The sequence below is a fragment of the Chiloscyllium plagiosum genome, unplaced genomic scaffold, assembly GCF_037043375.1.
Source record: "Chiloscyllium plagiosum isolate Xiang-an unplaced genomic scaffold, Cpla_swu_hap1 HiC_scaffold_1, whole genome shotgun sequence".
NCBI lineage: Eukaryota > Metazoa > Chordata > Chondrichthyes > Orectolobiformes > Hemiscylliidae > Chiloscyllium > Chiloscyllium plagiosum.
Window position 1 is genome coordinate 134,934,351 of NW_028270139.1, and position 19,260 is coordinate 134,953,610.

The window sequence follows — 19,260 nt, forward strand, 5'->3', positions numbered from 1 at the left end:
GTTGCTGCAGGAAGTCTAACCACTGACTGAAACGAAAACTCAGTTACTCATTCAGTAAACAAATCTGTTGAAGTTGTGACTGAAAGTTGCAGCACATTTGGAGAATTCTCCTTTTTGTTAGAAAGTGCTGTGTTATTAACTTTGTCAATTTTCTGTTTTGTTTCATGGCTGGAATGAACTCAGTGAAATACTTTCTTCCTCATGCCCATTATATTTTCAGAACTTTAACCTCGTGCCATTTTCTTGGAATTTAATGCGAAGATCTCCAGTCTTGTATCAGTGTTTCATATGTTAATTGCATGTCGTTTTTTTCGATGGAGGGCAGCCATGTTCTCTGAGTGCTGGAGTTGCCAACTGTCCAAGTTTCATAGAATTCTGACAGTGCTGAAAGAGGCCATTTGGCCCATCAAGTTTGCACCAACCCTCTGAAGAGTGACCCACCTTATCACCATTATCCTGTATTTCCCAAGGCTAATCCACCTAACCTGCATGTCCTTTGGACTGTGTCATAGAGATGCACAACAATGAAACAGACCCTTCGGTCCAATTCGTCCATGCCGACCAGATATCCCAACCTAATCTAGTCCCATTTTCCAGCATTTGGCCCATATCCCTCCAAATCCTTCCTATTCATATACCCATCTCGATGCCTTTTAAATGTTGCAATTGTACCAGCCTCCACCACTTCCTCTGGCAGCTCATTCCATACATGCACAACCCTCTATGTGAAAAAGTTGCCCCTTAGGTCCCTTTTATATCTTTCCCCTCTCACCCTAAACCTATGGCCTCTAGTTCTGGACTCCCCTACCCCAGGGAAAAGACTGTCTGTCTATTTTTCCCTGTCATGATTTTATGAACTTCTGAGGTCACCCCTTAGTCTTTGACATTCCAGAGAAAACAGCCCCAGCCTTTTCAGCCTCTGCCTATAGCTCAAACCCTCCAACCCTGGCAACATCCTTGTAAATCTTTTCTGAGCCCTGTCAAGTTTAACAACATCCTTCCGTTAGGAAAGAGATCAGAATTGCACGCAATATTCCAAAAGCGACCTAACCAACATACTGTATAACCGCAACATTACCTCCCAACTCCTGTACTCAATGCTCTGACAAATACAAGAAAGCACACTAAATACCTTCTTCACTATCCCATCTACCTGTGACTCCACTTTCAAGGAATTATGAATCTGCACTCCAAGGTCTCTTTGTTCAGCAGCATTCCTTAGGACCTTTGTATTTATCTAAATTAAACCCCTGCTACTCATCAGCCCATTGGCCCATCTGATCAAGATCCCGTTGTACTCTGAGGTAACCTTCTTCGCTGTCCAATACATCTCCAATTTTAGTATCATCTGAAAACTTACTAACTATAGCTCCTGTGTTCATATCCAAATCATTTAAGTAGTGGACCCAGCACCGATCCTTGTGACACTCCACTGGTCACAGGCCTCCTGTCTGAAACACAAGTCTCCACCACCTCCCTCTGTCTTCTATCTTCAAGTCAGTTCTGTATTCAAATGGTAGTTCTACCTGTATTCCATGAGCTCTAACCTGTGTCCTAGAGTCGTGCAGCATAGAAACAAACTCTTCTGCCCAACGTGTCCATGCTGCCCAGGTTTCCTGAAGTGAACTAGTCCCATTTGCTTGGTTTGGCCCATGACCAGTCTAAACCTTTCCTATCCATGCATCTGTCCAAATATCTTTTAAAATTTGTAATTGGTACCCACCTTTACCACTTCCTCTGGCAGCCCATTCCATAAATGCACCACCCTCTGTGGAAAAAGTTGTCCCTCAGGTCATTTTTAACTCCTGCCCCTCACCTTAAACCTTTTCCCTTTAGGACTGCCCTACCTTTCAGAAAAGACCTTGGTTATTTATCTTATCTGTACTATTCATGACTTTTTAAACCTCTATAAGGTCACCCCTCAGCTCCTACAGTCCAGGGATAAAAGTCCTAGCCTATCTCTTTATAACTCAAACCCTCCAGGCTCACTAATAATCGAAGCTCCCAGTGGAAACCCATGCTGACACAGGGAAATTTGTGCAAACCCCATACAGTCACCCAGGCTGGAATTGAACCCAGGTTCCTGGCATTAAATGTTGTGCTATCATGTTCTAGAGTTTCCAAAATTATGGTTTAATATTCCTGACAAGTCTGAGCAGTCCAGGAGAAGAATCACTGATGTATTAAACAAGATTTTTTTTTGTGTGTGTCTTTCACAACCTATTTTCCTTGAAATGTCTGTGGGCAAGGTAGAGAAGGCTGTTTAACTGTTTCAATTGGAGAAGGTGGCGAAGGCAGCAGGTCATAGCATAAAACTTCCAGCTGTGTGTCCAACCAAAGTTCATGGAACCGTGGTAATATATTCCACAAAAATGAATCATTCATTTTAGAACATAGAATATAGAACAATACAGCACAGAATAGGCCCTTTAGCCGTCAATGTTGCACCGAGTTGTGAACTAATCTAAGCCCATTTCCCCCCACGCTATCCCATCATCATCCATGTGCTCATCCAAGGATTGTTTAAATCTCCCTAATGTGGCTGAGTTAACTACTTTGGCAGGCAGGGCATTCCATGCCCTTACCACTCTCTGAGTAAAGAACCTGTCTCTGACATCTGTCTTAAATCTATCACTCCTCAATTTGCAGCTATGCCCCTTCATACAAGCTGACATAATCATCCTAGGAAAAAGACTTTCACTGTCTGCCCTATCTAATCCTCTGATCATCTTGTATGTCTCTGCTAAATCCCCTGTTAGCCGCCTTCTCTCCAATAAGAACTGACCTAAGTCCATCAGCCTTTCCACATAAGACCTTCCCTCCAGACCAGGTAACATCCTGGTAAATCTCCTCTGCACATTTTCCAATGCTTCCACATCCTTCCTGTAATGGGCCAACCAGATCTGTACACAATATTCCAAGTGTGGCCGCACTAGCGTTTTGTATAGTTGCAGCATGATATTGCGGCTCCGGAACTCAATCCTTCTACCAATAAAACCTAACACACTGTATACCTTCTTAACAGCAGTATCAACCTGGGTGGCAACTTTCAGGGATCTATGTACATGAACACCAAGATATCCCTGCACATCCACACTACCAAGAATCTTTCCATTGACCCAGTATTCTGCCTTCCTGTTATTCTTCTCAAAGTGAATCACTTCACATTTATCTGCATTGAATTCTATTTGATACTTCTCAGCCCAACTCTGCAGTTTATCCAAGTCCCCCTGCAACCTGCAACATTTTTCCACACTGTCCACTACTCCACCAACTTTAGTGTCATCTGCAAATTTACTAATCCATCCACCTGTGCCTGCATCTAAGTCATTTATCAAAATGACAAACAGCAGTGTCCCAAAACAGATCCTTGTGGCACACCACTCGTAACCGGGCTCCAGGCTGAATATTTTCCATCAACCATCACTCGCTGCCTTCTTTCAGAAAGCCAGTTTCTAAACCAAACTGCTAAATCACCCTCAATCCCATGCCTCTGCATTTTCTCCAACAGCCTACCATGTGGAACCTTATCAAAGACTTTACTGAAGTCCATATATACCACATCAACTGCCCTACCCTCATCCACATGCTTGGTCACCTTCTCAAAAAAACCTCAGAGGTTTATGAGACACGACCCGCCCTTGACGAAACCATGTTGACTATCTGAAATCAAATTGTTGCTTGCTAGATGATTATAAATCCTACCTCTTGCAATCCTTTCCAAAACTTTTCCAGAATTTTTGATGTTATTTGTAGGATCCTGCTGTGTGCAAAGTGGTTTCTGTATTTGCCTCCAGGATAGTTGCAACACTTAACAATAGTAGTTTGATTTAAATGTGAGATACCTTGATATGTTTCAAGAATAACAGTGAGACACAATACAAACAGAAATCCCCTGCACAATGGGTGCTATTATTCTTGTGATTATACTTTTAACTGCAATCCAGAAAGCTCCAAGTTGTGATCCTGACATTTGAGCGTATGATCTCAGTTGATAGCTCAGTGCTGTGCAAAATTAGATCCACACTATTATGGCAATCACTTGTTATTTGGATGGTAGATCAAACAGTGACCATATCTGTCTGTTGAAAGGAATGTAAAAGTTCCTATAACATTATTTAAAGAACACAAAGGTTCCCACATTTTCCTAGTCTGTATGTATCCCTCATACAATACCAGAAGCACATTATCTCGTCTTTTCATTGCTGGGTTTGTGGAATTTTGCTGTTTATTACTTGCCTGCTATGTTTGCCTATGTTGCAACAGTGAGAAGAGTTTGTAAACATTTTATTGGCTTTTTTGTGTTGCAAACTGTTCTTTATAAATAGATTTTTTTTTCTTTTTTTAAACATTATCAGTGATACTTGTAGAGACCAATAACTTCTGAAAAGAGATTAATTCGTGATAGAAATAAGCAATGGACAAGCTTTTCATGTTGTAAGATTTTTACTGTAACAAACAATTAAAATGTATCTGTAGTAAACATTAATAGACATCTAGTTAACCCAAACAAAGAAAAAAGATACATCCTCACCAACTACTTAACACAATCAAAGCCTGTATTTTAACTTGTACCACCCTTCTGCCAGAGGTATCGAAATGCACAGTGAAGTCCAAAGTTACTCCAGGCTTTCCAGCAGCTTCATTCCTTGCTGCCAAAGAGGATGTCCTTTAAATCTCATTCCATTTAGTCTGAATATCTCAGAACCTGACTTTTGCGAAGCAAAACCCACCTCGTGACTCTGTTAATGAAATCTCCAATAGTCCTGTCAGTTCTGCTTCTGTTTTCAACAAGATAAACTCTCTCTGTCTCTCTCTGTCTCTCTCTATCTCTGTCTGTCTCTATCTCTGTCTCTCTCATTTGTTCGCTTGCTCACGCACTCTCACTTTGCCTCAGCTTGGTTTTGGAGGCTATCTTCTTTTCCCTGTCAAGGTATGTCAACTGTCTTTGAATTTTTTTTTGAAAACTTATGTTTCTGTTTTGGTTTCAGATTAAATAGGCCACTTTCCAGGCAGAAGTATGTTATGACCACCACTGACCCCTATTCAAAACATTCTGTTTCACCTTCGGTTACAAGAGGTATTTTTAGAAAAACACTGGTGCTTTGGAGATTAAAAAAAAGTTAGTGGGATGTGATCAACAAAATGCTGCTGACCTGATTGAAAAATGTACAATTAATCCTTTCCTCATTCACGGGTGAAGATTGACCATTTGGGCAATTTCTATACCACTTAGTGTCCATGAAACGAGATTCCAATCTACACATTGCCAAGAAACTGTTAAAAGCTTGCTTCACCATTCGATGATTATGGGTGATCATCTATCTCAATGCCATACGGGTGTCTCTGATGTATCAACGTTTGACGTACAAATGCTCACACTTATGAATGTGATCCCATTCAGGCATGAAAATTTTAAAAATCTGACATACAAACATTTCTTGTACTTATTACATTGTCCGGCATTGTTTAGATTAAATTACTGTGTGGAAATAGGCCCTTCGGCCCAACAAGTCCATACCGACCCGCCGAAGCGCAACCCACCCATACCCCTACATTTACCCCTTACCTAACACTACGGGCAATTTAGCATGGCCAATTCACCTGACCTGCACGTCTTTGGACTGTGGGAGGAAACCGGAGCACCCAGACGAAACCCACGCAGACATGGGGAGAACGTGCAAACTCCACACAGTCAATCGCCTGAGGCGGTAATTGAACCTGGGTCTCTGGCACTGTGAGGCAGCAGTGCTAACCACTGTGCCACCGTGCTGCCCACAACTTGTGACTGATCTCCAAAACAGAACCCATTTGCAAACTGCGAACTATCTGTATTCTGCTTTCTCTCCATGTCCCTTGATGCCTGTAATATCTAAAAGTTTATCAATCTCTCTCTTGAATATTCTCAGTCACTTAGCCTCCGCAGCCTTTTGTGAATTCCATAGCTGAACCACCCTCTGAATGAAGAAATGCTGCCTCGTCTCAGTCTTAAATGACTTCGCCTGTATCTTGAGACCATGACCTCTCGTTCTAGACGAGGAGAAACATCCTCCCTGTGTCTGTCTAAACATGTTAAAATATGATCCATTTCTATCAGATCCCCTCTCACATTTCCAACCCATAGTGAATACAGGCCCAGTTGAATCAAGGTCTCCTCATACAACAGTCCGGCCATCTCTAGGATTAGCTTAGTGAACCTCACTGCACTCCCTCTATGTCAGCTATATCCTCACTTAACTAGGGAGATCAAAACTGTTCACAGTGCTTCAGTTGCAGACTTATCATGGCCATGGGCAACTGCAGATGTCCCTACTTCTGAACTCAAATCCTCTAGCAATGAAGACCAATGTATACTTGCCTTCCTAATTGCTTACTGCACCTACCTGTCTACTTTCATTGACTGGTGTCAAGGAAACCCAGGTACCTTTGTACAACCACATTCCCCAATAAATCACCATTTTAAATTATATTCTACCTTACTGTTTTTCACGCCAAAGTATATAACTTCATATTTATCCATACTATATTGCATCTGCCATGTGCTTTCTCACTGATTCAAATTGTCTAGATTGCCTTGAAGCCTCCTTGCATCCTCCTCCAAAACTCTCAATTCCACCTAGGTTTGTGTTCTCAGGAAAGTGGAAATATTGTATTTGTTTCTCTCATCCAAATATTGTGAATAACTGGGACCCAAGCACTGATCCCTGCAGTACATCACTATCCATTGTCTATCACCAAAAAAACTCCATTTATTTCTACTGTTTCCTGTCTTTCCTCCTTTCTCAATCCATGCTAATATATTATCTGATTCCCATGTGCTTTTTGTTTGGGTTAGCCTCTTAGGTGGGATCTTATTCAAGCCTTCTTGAAATAAATGACATCCACTGGTGTCTATCTATTCTACTAGTTACACCTTCAAAGAAGACTCCAGAAGATTACTTCAGTATGATTTCCCTCTCAAACCCTGACAATATCGAATCCTATTAATGCTTTCCATAGATGTATTCTATTATTACATCTTTTATAATGGACTCCCATATTTCCCGTATTACTGGTAATAGGTTAATTGGTCTGAAATTCTCTTTTTTTTGTTAAATAGTGGTGTTACACTTGCCACCAGGCAGCACGATGGCTCGGTGGTTAGCACTCCTGCCTCACCATGCCAGGGACCCGGGTTCAATTCTAGCCTCAGGCAACTTGTGTGCGGAACTTGCACATTCTTCCCGTGTCTTCGTGGGTTTCCTCCAGGTGCTCAGGTTTCCTCCTACAATCCAAAGATGTGCAGATTAGGTGACTTGGCCATGTTAAATTGCCTACAGTGTTCAGGAATGTGTAGGGTGTGCATTAGTCAGGAAAAATGTCTACTGATAAGAGAGGGGCTAAGTCTGGGTGGGATACTCGTCAGAGGGTCAGCGTGGACTTGTTGGGCCAAGTGGCCTGTTTCCACACTGTTTTCAGGGCAATCATCTTGAGTACCATGGGATGTAGATTATCAGGTGCTGGGGTTTGTTAGACTTTAACTTCGTTAGTTCCAAAAGCACCAATTTAAAAAAAATGGTATTGATTTTCTTGAATTCCTCTCCATTGCTAGAACTATAGATTACTAACATTTCAGGGAAATTCTGTGTCCTTATGTTCCCCCATTTCTGACTGTAAGGGGCATTATTTGTGTGATCCTTTGTCAAGATGGAACCAAAAGAATACATTTAATTGGTCTCCCATCTCTTTGTTCCCTGTTATAACTTCCCCTGTTCCTGATTGTAAGGATCTACATTTGTCTTCACTTCTTTTACTCTTCATATTTATAGAAACTTTTATAGTCAGTTTTAATGTACCTTGCAAGTTTATTTTCATACTTTAGTTTCCCACTCTAGATCAATCTTTTTGTCCTCTTTTGCTGAATTCTCAATACTCATCTTCAGGGTTGCTCCTTTTTTCTGGCAATTTTACACGGTCTCCTCTTTGCATCTAATACTATCCCTAACTTCTTTTGTCAGCCATGTTTGAGCTACTTCTTCTGTTTGAGAACATAGAACATAGAAAAGTGCAGCACAGAGCAGGCCCTTTGGCCCATGATGTTGTGCCAAGAATTAATCCTAATCTAAAATAAAATAACCCAGCCTATGCACTCCTCAATTCACTGCTGTCCATGTGCATGTCCAACAGTCACTTAAATGTCCCTAATGACTCTGCTTCCACCATCACTGCTGGCAACACATTCCATGCGTTCACAACTCTCTGCGTAAAGTCTCTGGCTATCGACTCTATCCATGCCTCACTTTACCTTGTACACCTCAATCAGGTCACCTCTCTTCCTCCTTCTCTCCAGAGAGAAAAGTCCGAGCTTATTCAACCTCCCTTCATAAGAGAGGGTTTGCATCAGATATGCAATGATAATTGTTGTAATTCACGTGTATGTTCATTAAATGTTAGCCATTGCCTAACTAATGCCAACCCTGTTGTTCAGGTTCCCCATCACGTGAATCATACCTTTTTATAGTTCAATTTATTTAGATTCAGAATCCTAGTTTTGGATTTAAGTTCATTCTATCCTTATAGAAAGAAGGACTCTCGTTCTTCTACAGAAGAACTTTATTGTTTTATGACTGCTCTTCCCCAATGGATCTAGCACAAGAAGATTGTTAATTATTCCTTACTGATTGCACCATACCCAGTTGAGGATAGCCTGCTGTCTAGTTGTTTCCTCAACATACTGGTCTTAAAAACACACACGTTCCAGAAAATCCTTATTGCAGGTGTCTCTAATTTCCTGTTTAATGCCTTTCCTTACAACTCCGATAGATAACCCACCAACGTTTTCTGCCCCTTGGTGTTTCTTATCTCCACATATACAGACTTTACATCATGATTTTCCAAAGTAATATCCGTTTCTAACGAAGCCACCTCCTTTTGTCTGTCCTTCCTAAATATTGAATATCCCCGAATCCTTGATCACCTGTAGTCATGTCTCTGTATTTGCAACTATATCATAACCATGTATATCTTTTTGTGCTATTAATTTATTAATATTATCATGACAACCCCAAACATTAAAACAAAGTCTTTAGACTTGGCCTTTTTAATTTGGCTTTTCATCTTAGCTTTATTTTGCATTGTGGCCCAATTTGTTTTTGCCCCTTTTTTATTCTGCTTTCCACTTTTGCTTCTTTCATTTTTAGAATTGCTTGTGTGTTTCCCTGCTCAGATTTCCATGCCCTTGCCATTCAAGTATAAAGAATCCCTGAAAGCATTAGCAAACAGCCCCTTCAAGACACCGGACCAAGCCCTGTCAAGATATAATCTGCCTTATTTGTACAGATCCCATCTTCCCTGAGGCAGATCTGAGGAATCTGAATTCCTTTCTCTTCAGCTGCGTGGACGTGATCTATTATTTCTATACTTGCTAACACATGGCACTGGTAGTAATACTGAGATTAATACTTTGGAGGGCTTACTTTTTAACTGATGTCCTAACTCCGTATGGTCATCTTCTAGAACCTCATTCCTTTTACCTATGTTATTGTACCAAGATCATAGGTTGTTCACCACCCCCACTTTGCTGGCCCCACTTCAGAATGACCAGCAGTCTCAAGACGTCCTTGACCCTGGCACCAAGAAAGCAACATACCATCCTGGAATCCTGCAGAAATGTGTGTCTTTTTCCCTTATTAAGGGAACACTATAGCCATACCACTAGTCTTCTTACCTTCCTGTGCACCAGAGCCATTCATGGTCCTACAGCCCTGGTTCTCACTGCCATCCCCTGAAAAGCCGTTTCCCCAACAGTATCCAAAATAGTATATCTGTTAGAGAAGGCGTCAGCCACAAGGTTCTCCTGCACTATCTGTCTTTCTCTACCCATCCCCCTGAAGGGGAAGCAATGGCCTAGTGTTATCATTGCTAGACAATTTAATCTGGAAAGTCAGTTTCAGAGCTGCTCATGGCAGATGGTGGAAGTTTTGAATTCAATAAAGAACATGGAATTAAGGGTCTAATGATGACCATGAAACTATTGCTGATGTCAGAAAAACCCTTCTGGTTGACTCATGCACTTTTGGGAAGGAAGCTATCACCCTTATAGTCTGGTGTACATGTGACTCCAGACCCACAGCAATGTGGTTGACTCTTAATTGCCCTCCAGGCAATCAGGGTTGGGCAATAAATGCTGGCCTAGCCAGAGATGCCTATGTTCATGAACGAATTTTAAAAAGTAGAAGTAATCTAAAAGTTTTGAGGGGGGATCTAATTGAAACTTACAGAATACTGAAAGGCCTAGATAGAGTGGACATTGGGAAGATGTTTCCATTAGCAGGAGAGACTCAGACCCAAGGGTACAGCCTTACAGTAAAGGGAAACCCTGTTAGAATGGAGATGAGGAGAAATCTCTTCAGCCAGAGGGTGGTGAATTTTTGGAATTCATTGCCACAGAAAGCTGTGGAGGCCAGGTCATTAAGACAAAGATAGATAGGTTCTTTATTGTTAAAGGGATTACAGATTATGGGGAGAAGATGGGAGAATGGGGTTGAGAAACTTATCAAACATTATTGAATGGCAGAGCAGACCCAATGGGCCAAATGGCCTAATTTCTGCTCCTATGGTTTATGGTCTAATCAGCTGACTGTATACCAGATGCTTTATAATTGTGAGCTATTTAAGGATGCACCCTACCAGCATACCCTCATTAAATTCACTTTATATTTTCAAAAATATGCTTTATTCATAGAAATATCATATAGTCACAAGCCCAGTTCAGTTCTGTACAGTTGCATTACAACAAAACAACATACCCTTACCAAATTGACCACTCTCCACTTGCGCGGCTTTCTGTTGAGTTCATTGCTCTACTTATGAGCTCCTTTATACAGAGTTTGTCTCAGTCTGTTTCACAGCAATGCTGACTGCTGCGTATTCCTCCCAGTCGCAGTAATTCTTCAGAGTTGGTGGGATCTGGAATACACTTCCTGAAAGAGTGGTGAAGATGCATTCAAACGAGAATTGGAATGAAGCTGTTCGGAAAACAGTTTGAAAAGCTGGGATATATGTGATATGTCAAATAGTTTCCCATGCTGCACAACCTGCACAATAAAAATAAATTGTTTTGTCTGTGCGCTGTCTACATTGTTAAATCATCCCCTCACCTCCCCAAGTAGATAAAGTCTTTGATGGTTAATCCATCCCAATTACAAAAATGTGTGTAACAGTTGTGAAAGTTAAAGGCCAATTAACTGATTTTAATTTCCACAAGATGCTAAAGGGTTAGTTAGATATTGATTTCTCTTTAATTTATCCATGTTAACTGTCCAGTAGTTTTCTATTACAAACAGTCTCTATTATTTTATATAAACAGAACTTATGCTTAACAACTCTGTCAGCTTTGTTGCTCGAGTAAATGGGTGGACAGAGTATACATTTATATGCTATATATACGGAAGTATATTGATATACATTGTGCGAATTGCTGGCTGACAGTATAGTGATTATAAAAAGCTACATCTCCAGTATTACTGAGGACAGCACCTCCGATTTAGTTGTGTTATGTGTGTGTTTTACTGAGAGAAATGACAATATTGCTTTTCTGTGAATAGGGCATCCATTGAGGAGAAATATGGGAAGGATTTGATGTCATTGTCAAAGAAAGTGTGTGGACAAAACGAACTGAAGTAAGTCCTTTACATGTATTTATTTGAGATTAATTTTTCAGTTTGTGGGGTGTTTTCGGCTGGAGATTGGAGCAACCTAAATTGCCTGCTAAATCAAATGCCCGACCTGCCCCCCCATCCCAGCAAATGATGGTTGTTACGGGTGATCAAACAATATAACGGCCAAAAGCTGAAAAAAGGAAGGAAGGGAGGAGGGGGATCAGTGTTCTATCTGGATATGTTACTGACTTGGATGACGGAAGCGAACATATTACAGGCAAGTTTGTGGATGAAACATAAATAGGTGGGAAGGCAAGTGGTGAGCATCACACCAAGGGTGGACTCTTAGGAATCTCAGCGTGGTGAGCTACAGTGAGATTTGTGACAGAATTGGATGAGAAATCCAGTGAGGCCCACCTCTGTCAGGAGCATCTTGTGCCATTCCTTTGTGCAGCAGCGTGATCGATTCTCGCTAGGCAGTGGGGGTTCGCTGACTAAGGGAGATTAGAGCTTGTTAAATGTCTTACTAATAGCAAAACTTACTTCATTAATATTTTAGATCCCTATTTTAACAATTGCACCAAATAAACTAGATGAGAAATCTCAGACAAATACCTGGTAATTTCAGCTCACCATTTGCTGCAAAGGTCCTCCATTGGGACAGGGGCACCAACACTGTGGCAATGCTTTATGGGTACTGGCATATGTACTCCATGGATAGTGGCATCCAACATTTGCCAGCCTCTAAGAACCCTGATGGCACATCATGTTCCACTGACAGTAACCCAAAGCACCACAGGCTGCTCCAGTGACTATCAGTAATGGATGCTCTGCGTGCAGGGACATGCACCCAGCATGGTGTGGACCAGGCAGCATCTCCAGGTTCTTTGCACTCTAACGTAGTGCTCACCTGCTCTCAGCCTACCTGAATACTCTCAGTATCCCTGCCTTATATTGCCTTGCTTTGCCTTTTTCACTTTTCCCCCTCAGCTAGAGACACATGGCTCATAGTACTTCTCGACGAAACATTCCACCTATTGCACTCTTAGTTACCTTCTCCCTGGCCCAACCCCCTCCCATTTATCTCTCCACCCCGGAGGCTCCCAGCCTCATTCCTGATTAAGGGCTTTTGCCCGAAATGTCGATTTTCCTGCTCCTCAGATGCTCCCTCACCTGCTGTGCTTTTCCAGCACCACTAATCTTGACTCATATTACTTTTGTCTTATCTTGTCATTTAGCATAGATACAGAGATAAGAAACTTTGTCATGATTGTAAGCAGGTACTGACAAACCAAGAGCAAGTAATGTTGCCAGGGAGTAACAGCAAGTCGATGGTCATCTGTGATACTAGTCTCGGGGCTTGGACAGAGGCAGTCAGAGATAGGATGTGGTCCACATAAGGAGCTGATTGATGGGCAGCCTATCACTTGCCTTGATTCTTTCTGCTCTACTGTGAACCATCTTCTTTCTGCAGTAAGACAGGGTCAAGTATTACAGGAAATTATAGTGCTTGCACAGCTGTCGGTTACTGTTGGGGCAGGTGAAGAGATCCCGAGCGAGTGAGTAGACAGTGCAGAGGGCATGGAGTGATGTTGAGGTTGAGTTGGGTTGGAGTGAGTGAGGGAAGATACTACAGACAATACTGAGAGTGGTAGAACAAGCACCCTGGTGGGAGATGGATACAGTAGCAGTGATAGAGTGGATTGAGGTACCAGAGGATACGTGGTGTACTAATATTGGCAGGGTGAAGAAGGTCATTGACTTTCTTTCTACATGGTTGGGCATTCCTCCAGTGATACTGCACTGACTGGAATGGTCTCATGGCATGGCCTCCCCTGCTGACTCTGAGGGAAAAGGAAGTCCTGTGTTTGCACCACTCTGGCCAGCAGGACTTCCACATCTCTATCTGCAAGGCAGGGGCTCCAATTTCCTCCATCTGCCATATTTTCTGCATCAAAGATGAGTCCAGAATGCTGTGTTGCTTGTGCCAAGGTTGACGACATCACTTCGAGAGGAAAGGAGAAGGATACTGTTGTAATGCTGTACCCAGGTACCAGCACAACATTAGATTCCTCATCTAGTTTATTTGGTGCATTTATTAAAATAGGACTCATAAAACAGAAAGGTGCCCCAGCCATGGCTAACCAGGGAAATTATGGATATTATTAGATTCAAGGATGGGGCATAAATATTGGCCAGAAAAACCGCAGAGCCGAGGAGTAAAAGCAGTTTGGAATTCAGTAATGAAGGAAAAAAGCATTGATTGAGAAAGGGAAAATACAGTACAAAAGTAAGTTTGTGTGGAAGATGTGAACTGATTATAAGCACTGAAGTGTGAAGAGGAAAGATTTTGGTTAAGACAAATGTAGGTCCTTTATATTTACAAAAAGAAGTTATAATGGGGACATTAGAAATGGCAGACCAATTAACTACACATTTTGGTTCTGTTTTCACAAAGGAGGACACAAATAACCTTCAAAAAATGTTGCGAGACTCCGGTTATAGTGAATAGGAGGAACTGAAGGAAATCGGTATTAGTAGAGAAATGGTGTTAGGGAAATTGCTGAACTTAAAGATCGATAAATACCCAGGTTCTGAGAATCTACTACATTTCAGAGTACTCAAGGAGGTGGCCCTAGTGGATGCATTTGTGGCCACTTTCCAAGATTCTCTAGATTCTGGAACAGCTCCTACAGTGTGGAGTGTAGATAATGTAACTTCTCCTTAAAATGAAAAGGAGGTAATACTGATCTAAATAGAGAACAGATTGGCAGACAGGAAATTTGTCTCCTGCTATCGGAAGAATGTTGTGAAACTTGAAAGAGTTCAGAAAAGAATTACAAGAATGTTGCCAGGATTGGAGAGGTTGAGCTACAGGGAGAGGTTAAATAGGCTGGGGCTGTTTTCCCTGGAGTATTGGAGTCTGAGTGTTTATACAAGTTTATAAAATTGTGAGGGGCATGGATAGGGTGAATAGACAAGGACTTTTCCCCAGGGTGGGGAAGTCCAAAACTAGAGAGTATAGGTTTAAGGTGAGAGGGGAAAGCTTTAAAAATGACCTAAGAGGCAACTTTCTCAATCAGAGGGCAGTGCATGTATGGAATGAGCTGCCAGAGGAAGTGGTGGAGGCTGGTAAAATTACAACATTTAAAAGGCACCTGGATGTGTGTATGAAAAGGAAGGGTTTGGAGGGATATGGGCCAAATGCTGGCAAATGGGACTAGATTTATGTAGGATGTCTGGTTGGTATGGATGAGTTGGACTGAAGGGTCTGTTTGCATGCTGTACAACTCTATGGCTCTAAAGAAAGGGTCATTTTCTGAGTGATATGCAGGGACTAGCAGAATACTTTGGAAACAAACACAGGAAGGTGAATTATTATCTGAATGGTGAGATTTTCAAAACTGGGTGGTGCAACAACAATCACTGATGGGAGCCGAGGAAGGGTTGCTGGACCTGAAATGTTCACTCTGATTTCTCTCCACAGCTGCTGTCTGACCTGCTGAGCTTTTCCAGCAATTTCTATTTTTGTTAGGGGAGCTAAATGTTATTTAAATGGGGAAAGATTGCAGAAAGTTACAAAATAGAGGTATTTGGGAGTCTTTATGCACGAATCATGGAAAGCTAGATTTCAGTCAGCAGATAATAAGAGAAGGCAATAAAGTGTTGACCTTTATTTGAAAAGGAATGGAGTAAAAAAATAGGGAAGTCTTGCTAAAACTACACAAAGATGGTACTTAGAATACTGTGAAGTTCACAGAAGATTCATAAGGTCATAGAGTCCTACAGCAGTGCGATAGGCCCTCTGGCCCACACTTCCCCAATTCCCTGCACTTGGCCCATATCCTTTTAAATATTCCCTGTCTGTGTATTTGTCCAAATGCCTTTTAAATGTTGTTAACGTATCCACCTCACTACTTCTGCTGGCAGCTCATTCTACATTAGTACCACCCTCTGTGTAAAAAAAAAAGTTGTCTCTCAGGTTCCCTTTTATTCTTTCCCCTCTAACATTAAACTGATGCCCTCTAGTCCTTGATTCCCCAACCCTGGGAAAAAGACTGAGTGCATTCACCCTATCCATGCCTCTCATGATCTTATTCACTTGTATAAGATTCCCCCCTCAGTCTCCTGTTCTCTAAAGAAAAAAAGTCCATCTTGTCCAACCTCTCCTCGTAATTCAGACCCTTGAGTCCTGTCAACATCCTTGTAAATTTCTTCAGCACTCCTTCCAGTTTAATAACATCCTTCCTATGGCAATGTGACCAAAACTGAACACAATACTCCAAATGCGGCTTCACAAACGTTCTGAATAACTGCAACATAACTTCCTAACTTCTATACTCAGCATCCTGACTAATGAAAGCCAGTGTGCCAAAAACCCTCTTCACTGCCCTGTCTACCTGTGACTTCACTTTCAGAGAACTGTGAACCTGAACTCCAAGGTCCCTCTGTTCCACTATACTCCTTCAGGCCCTACCATTCACCATGAAACTCCTACCTTGCTTTGACTTTCCAAAATCCAACTTGCACATATCTGTATTAAACTCCTTTTGCCATTTCTCAGCCCATTTCCCCAGCTGATCAAAGCTCTGCTGCAGTTTATGAGAACCTTCCTCACTGTCCACGATCCATCTATTTTAGTGTTATCTGCATGTTATCTTACTAATTATGCCTTGAACATTCTCATCCAAATCATTGATATAGATAACAAACAGCAATGGGCCCAGCAACGACCACTGAGGCACTCCACTAGTCACAGGCCTCCAGTCCGACAAGCATCCTTCCACTATTACCCTCTGCTTCCTACCATCAAGCCAATTGTGTATCCAATTTGCCATTTCCCCTGGATTCCATGCAATCTAACCTTTCAGAGCAGTCCACCATGTGGAATCTTATCAAAGGCCTTACTGAAATCCATGTAGACTATGTCTACTGCTCTGCCTTCGTCAACATTCCTGGTCACTTTATCAAAGAATTCTAACAAATTTGTGAGGCATGATTTCCTATGCACAAAGCCATGCTGACTGTTCCTAATCAAACATGTCTTTCCAAATGCATATATATCTTATCTCTCAGAATCTTCTTAAGTAACCTACCAATCACAGATGTTAGGCTTACTGGACTATAGTCCCTAGGTTTTTCTTTGCAACCCTTCATGAATAAGGGCACAATGTTCGCTACCCTCCAGTTTTCTGGGACCTCACCGGTGGCTAACTGTGATGCAAAAATATCAACTAGGGCCCCCCGCAATTTCTTCACTAGTCTCTTAGTGCTGTTGGATATGTTGAGTTGGGACCAGGAGATTTATCCACCTTCATGCGTTCTAAGACATCTAAGACCTGCTCTACTGTGATATGGACTGTCCCCAAGATATGACCACTAACTTCCCCAAGTTCCCAAGTCTTCTTGTCTTCCCCCATAGTAAATACAGGAGAAATATTCATTGAGGACCTCTCCCATCACCAGTGGTTCTACACAAACTTGTCCACTTTGGTCCTTGAGGGATCCTATTCTCTCTCTAGTTATTCTTTTTCCTTTAATATACTTACAGAACCTCTTTGGATTCACCCTAATCTTCTCAGACAAGACTATCTCATTACCCCTTTTTGCCCTCTTGATTTCCTCCTTCAGTAAACTCCTGTATCCTCTATATATGTCCAGGGATTCCCTGGATCCCAACTGCTTGTACCTGAACCATACCTTTTTTGTTGTTGTTATTGTTCTGGTCAAGCCTCAATATCTGTTGACAACCAGGATTCCCTATTCCTGTCAACCTTGCCTTTCACTCTCACAGGAACACACAGACCTTGAACTCTAGCTCTCTCACTTTTCAAGACCTTCCACTTGCTGGAGGTCCCTTTGCAAACAAACCACTCCAAGCAACCCCTTCAAGCTCCTGTCTAATTCCATCAAAATTCACCTTGCCCCAATTTAGAACCTGAACCTGTGGGCCAGTTTTGTCCCTTTCCATAACTCTTTTAAAATTAATAGAACTATGGTCACTAGTCCGAAAGTGTTCCCCCACTGTCACCTCCGTCACCTGTCCTGACCTGTTTTGTTAGGTTGGTTCTGGATGTAGAAGGGAATGTTTTGTGAGGAGAGTAAGTTTCTGAGATTGTTAGTTGGGTCTGTACTCATTGGCATTTAGAAGAGAGGTGACTTTGTTGAAACATATGATTCTTAAGGGTTTGACATTGTAAATGCTGAAAAGTTGTTTCCCAGTGGGACAGTCTAGGAGTAGAGTACATAATGTCAGAGTAAGGAGACACCCAGTTAGGACAGAGCTGAAGAATTTCTTCTTAGAGGATGGTGAATCTGTAGAATTCTTTACCACAGACTGCAGTCAAGGCTACATTATTAAGTATATTCAGGCTGAAAGGGACTGATTTATAGTCAGTGACTCAAAGATTATGAGGGAAAGGTGGAAAAATAGAGTTAATTATTGGATTGGCCATGATCTCGCTGAATGGTCTATTTCTGCACCAATATGTTATGCTCTTATATGATTAAACTTCTGTATGACCAAGCTCTCCAATTATGATCCAGTAACAGGTATACTGTGTGGTAGAAGCAATTCATAGCTGCCTCTACATTATTTGAATACCTCCAGTTTATTTTAGTTAATAGTTTCCTACTCGTTGTGGTCAGATTAAAGTATTTGTCACACTTCATAGCTTCCCCTACTCTGTTTTTCTTCTGAACATGTTGACATTTGCAAATTTGTGAATGCTAAGAAGCAATTGTAATTTGGTTGATTGATGTGTGATTGTACAACTGAGTGTCCTGCTGGACTTCAGATGGCATAAGGCGTCAACCACATAATGTGAACTAAGGTTGTGTAGGTGACACTGTGATTAAATGCAGCCACTAAGTTTGCTCGGTGGATATAATGACTGTCTGACAAGATTCTGGTGTAACTTCTTGCTTTAGATATTTTCTTATTCAGTCTGTATACACGTGGTATTTGAACCTGGGCCCCCTGGCTCAGAAATACAGACACTACCCTACACCACAAGAGCCAAATACCTTGCTGTATTGCTACCTTTCAGGCTCATTGATATTAAGTACCAGTAATGCGACGGTCATGACTTCAAATCGTGAGTTGTGAAACTCAAACTCCATAGTTAAAAATCACACAGTGCCAGGTTATAGTCCAACAGGTTTATTTCGAAGCACTAGCTTTTGGAATGCCGCTCCATCATCAGGTGGTGGCACAACAGCTTTGTCCAACACCAGCTCCTCCACATCAAACTCCATAAGTATTGTAATCTGTGGAGTTAAAGATGATTGTGTATATGAAGCAGATTCAATTCCTTACGAAATAAAACGTATACTGTTGGCCACATCAGTGGAGAGATGGCGTTAATGTTTCAAGTTCGATCTGACGTCTTCAGAACTAGAGACTGGGTTTCTCTAGCACTTTGTTGTTATTTCCAATCTCTAACATCCACCATTTGTTGTTTTCATTTTATTGCTTCCCTGTTTAGTTGCTGGCCACAACCTCTAGCTTACATTTGACCCAATTGCACATTATTTGAAACAAAAACAGACGTTGCTGGAAAAGCTCAGCAGGTCTGGCGGCACCTATGAAGAGAAATCAGAGTTAATGTTTCAGGTCTGG

The 19,260-nt window shown here is 41.6% G+C and overlaps 1 protein-coding gene across 2 annotated transcripts in view; it reads left to right on the plus strand.

The window, feature by feature from the left end:
• pstpip2 (proline-serine-threonine phosphatase interacting protein 2) overlaps positions 1-19,260 on the plus strand; it is a 135,016-nt gene that overhangs the window by 36,382 nt on the left and 79,374 nt on the right. For both annotated transcript variants that reach the window (XM_043713091.2, XM_043713006.2), the window contains exon 3: positions 11,586-11,660. In XM_043713091.2, the coding sequence (XP_043569026.2) occupies positions 11,586-11,660 (75 nt within the window). The remainder of the gene's footprint in view (positions 1-11,585; positions 11,661-19,260) is intronic.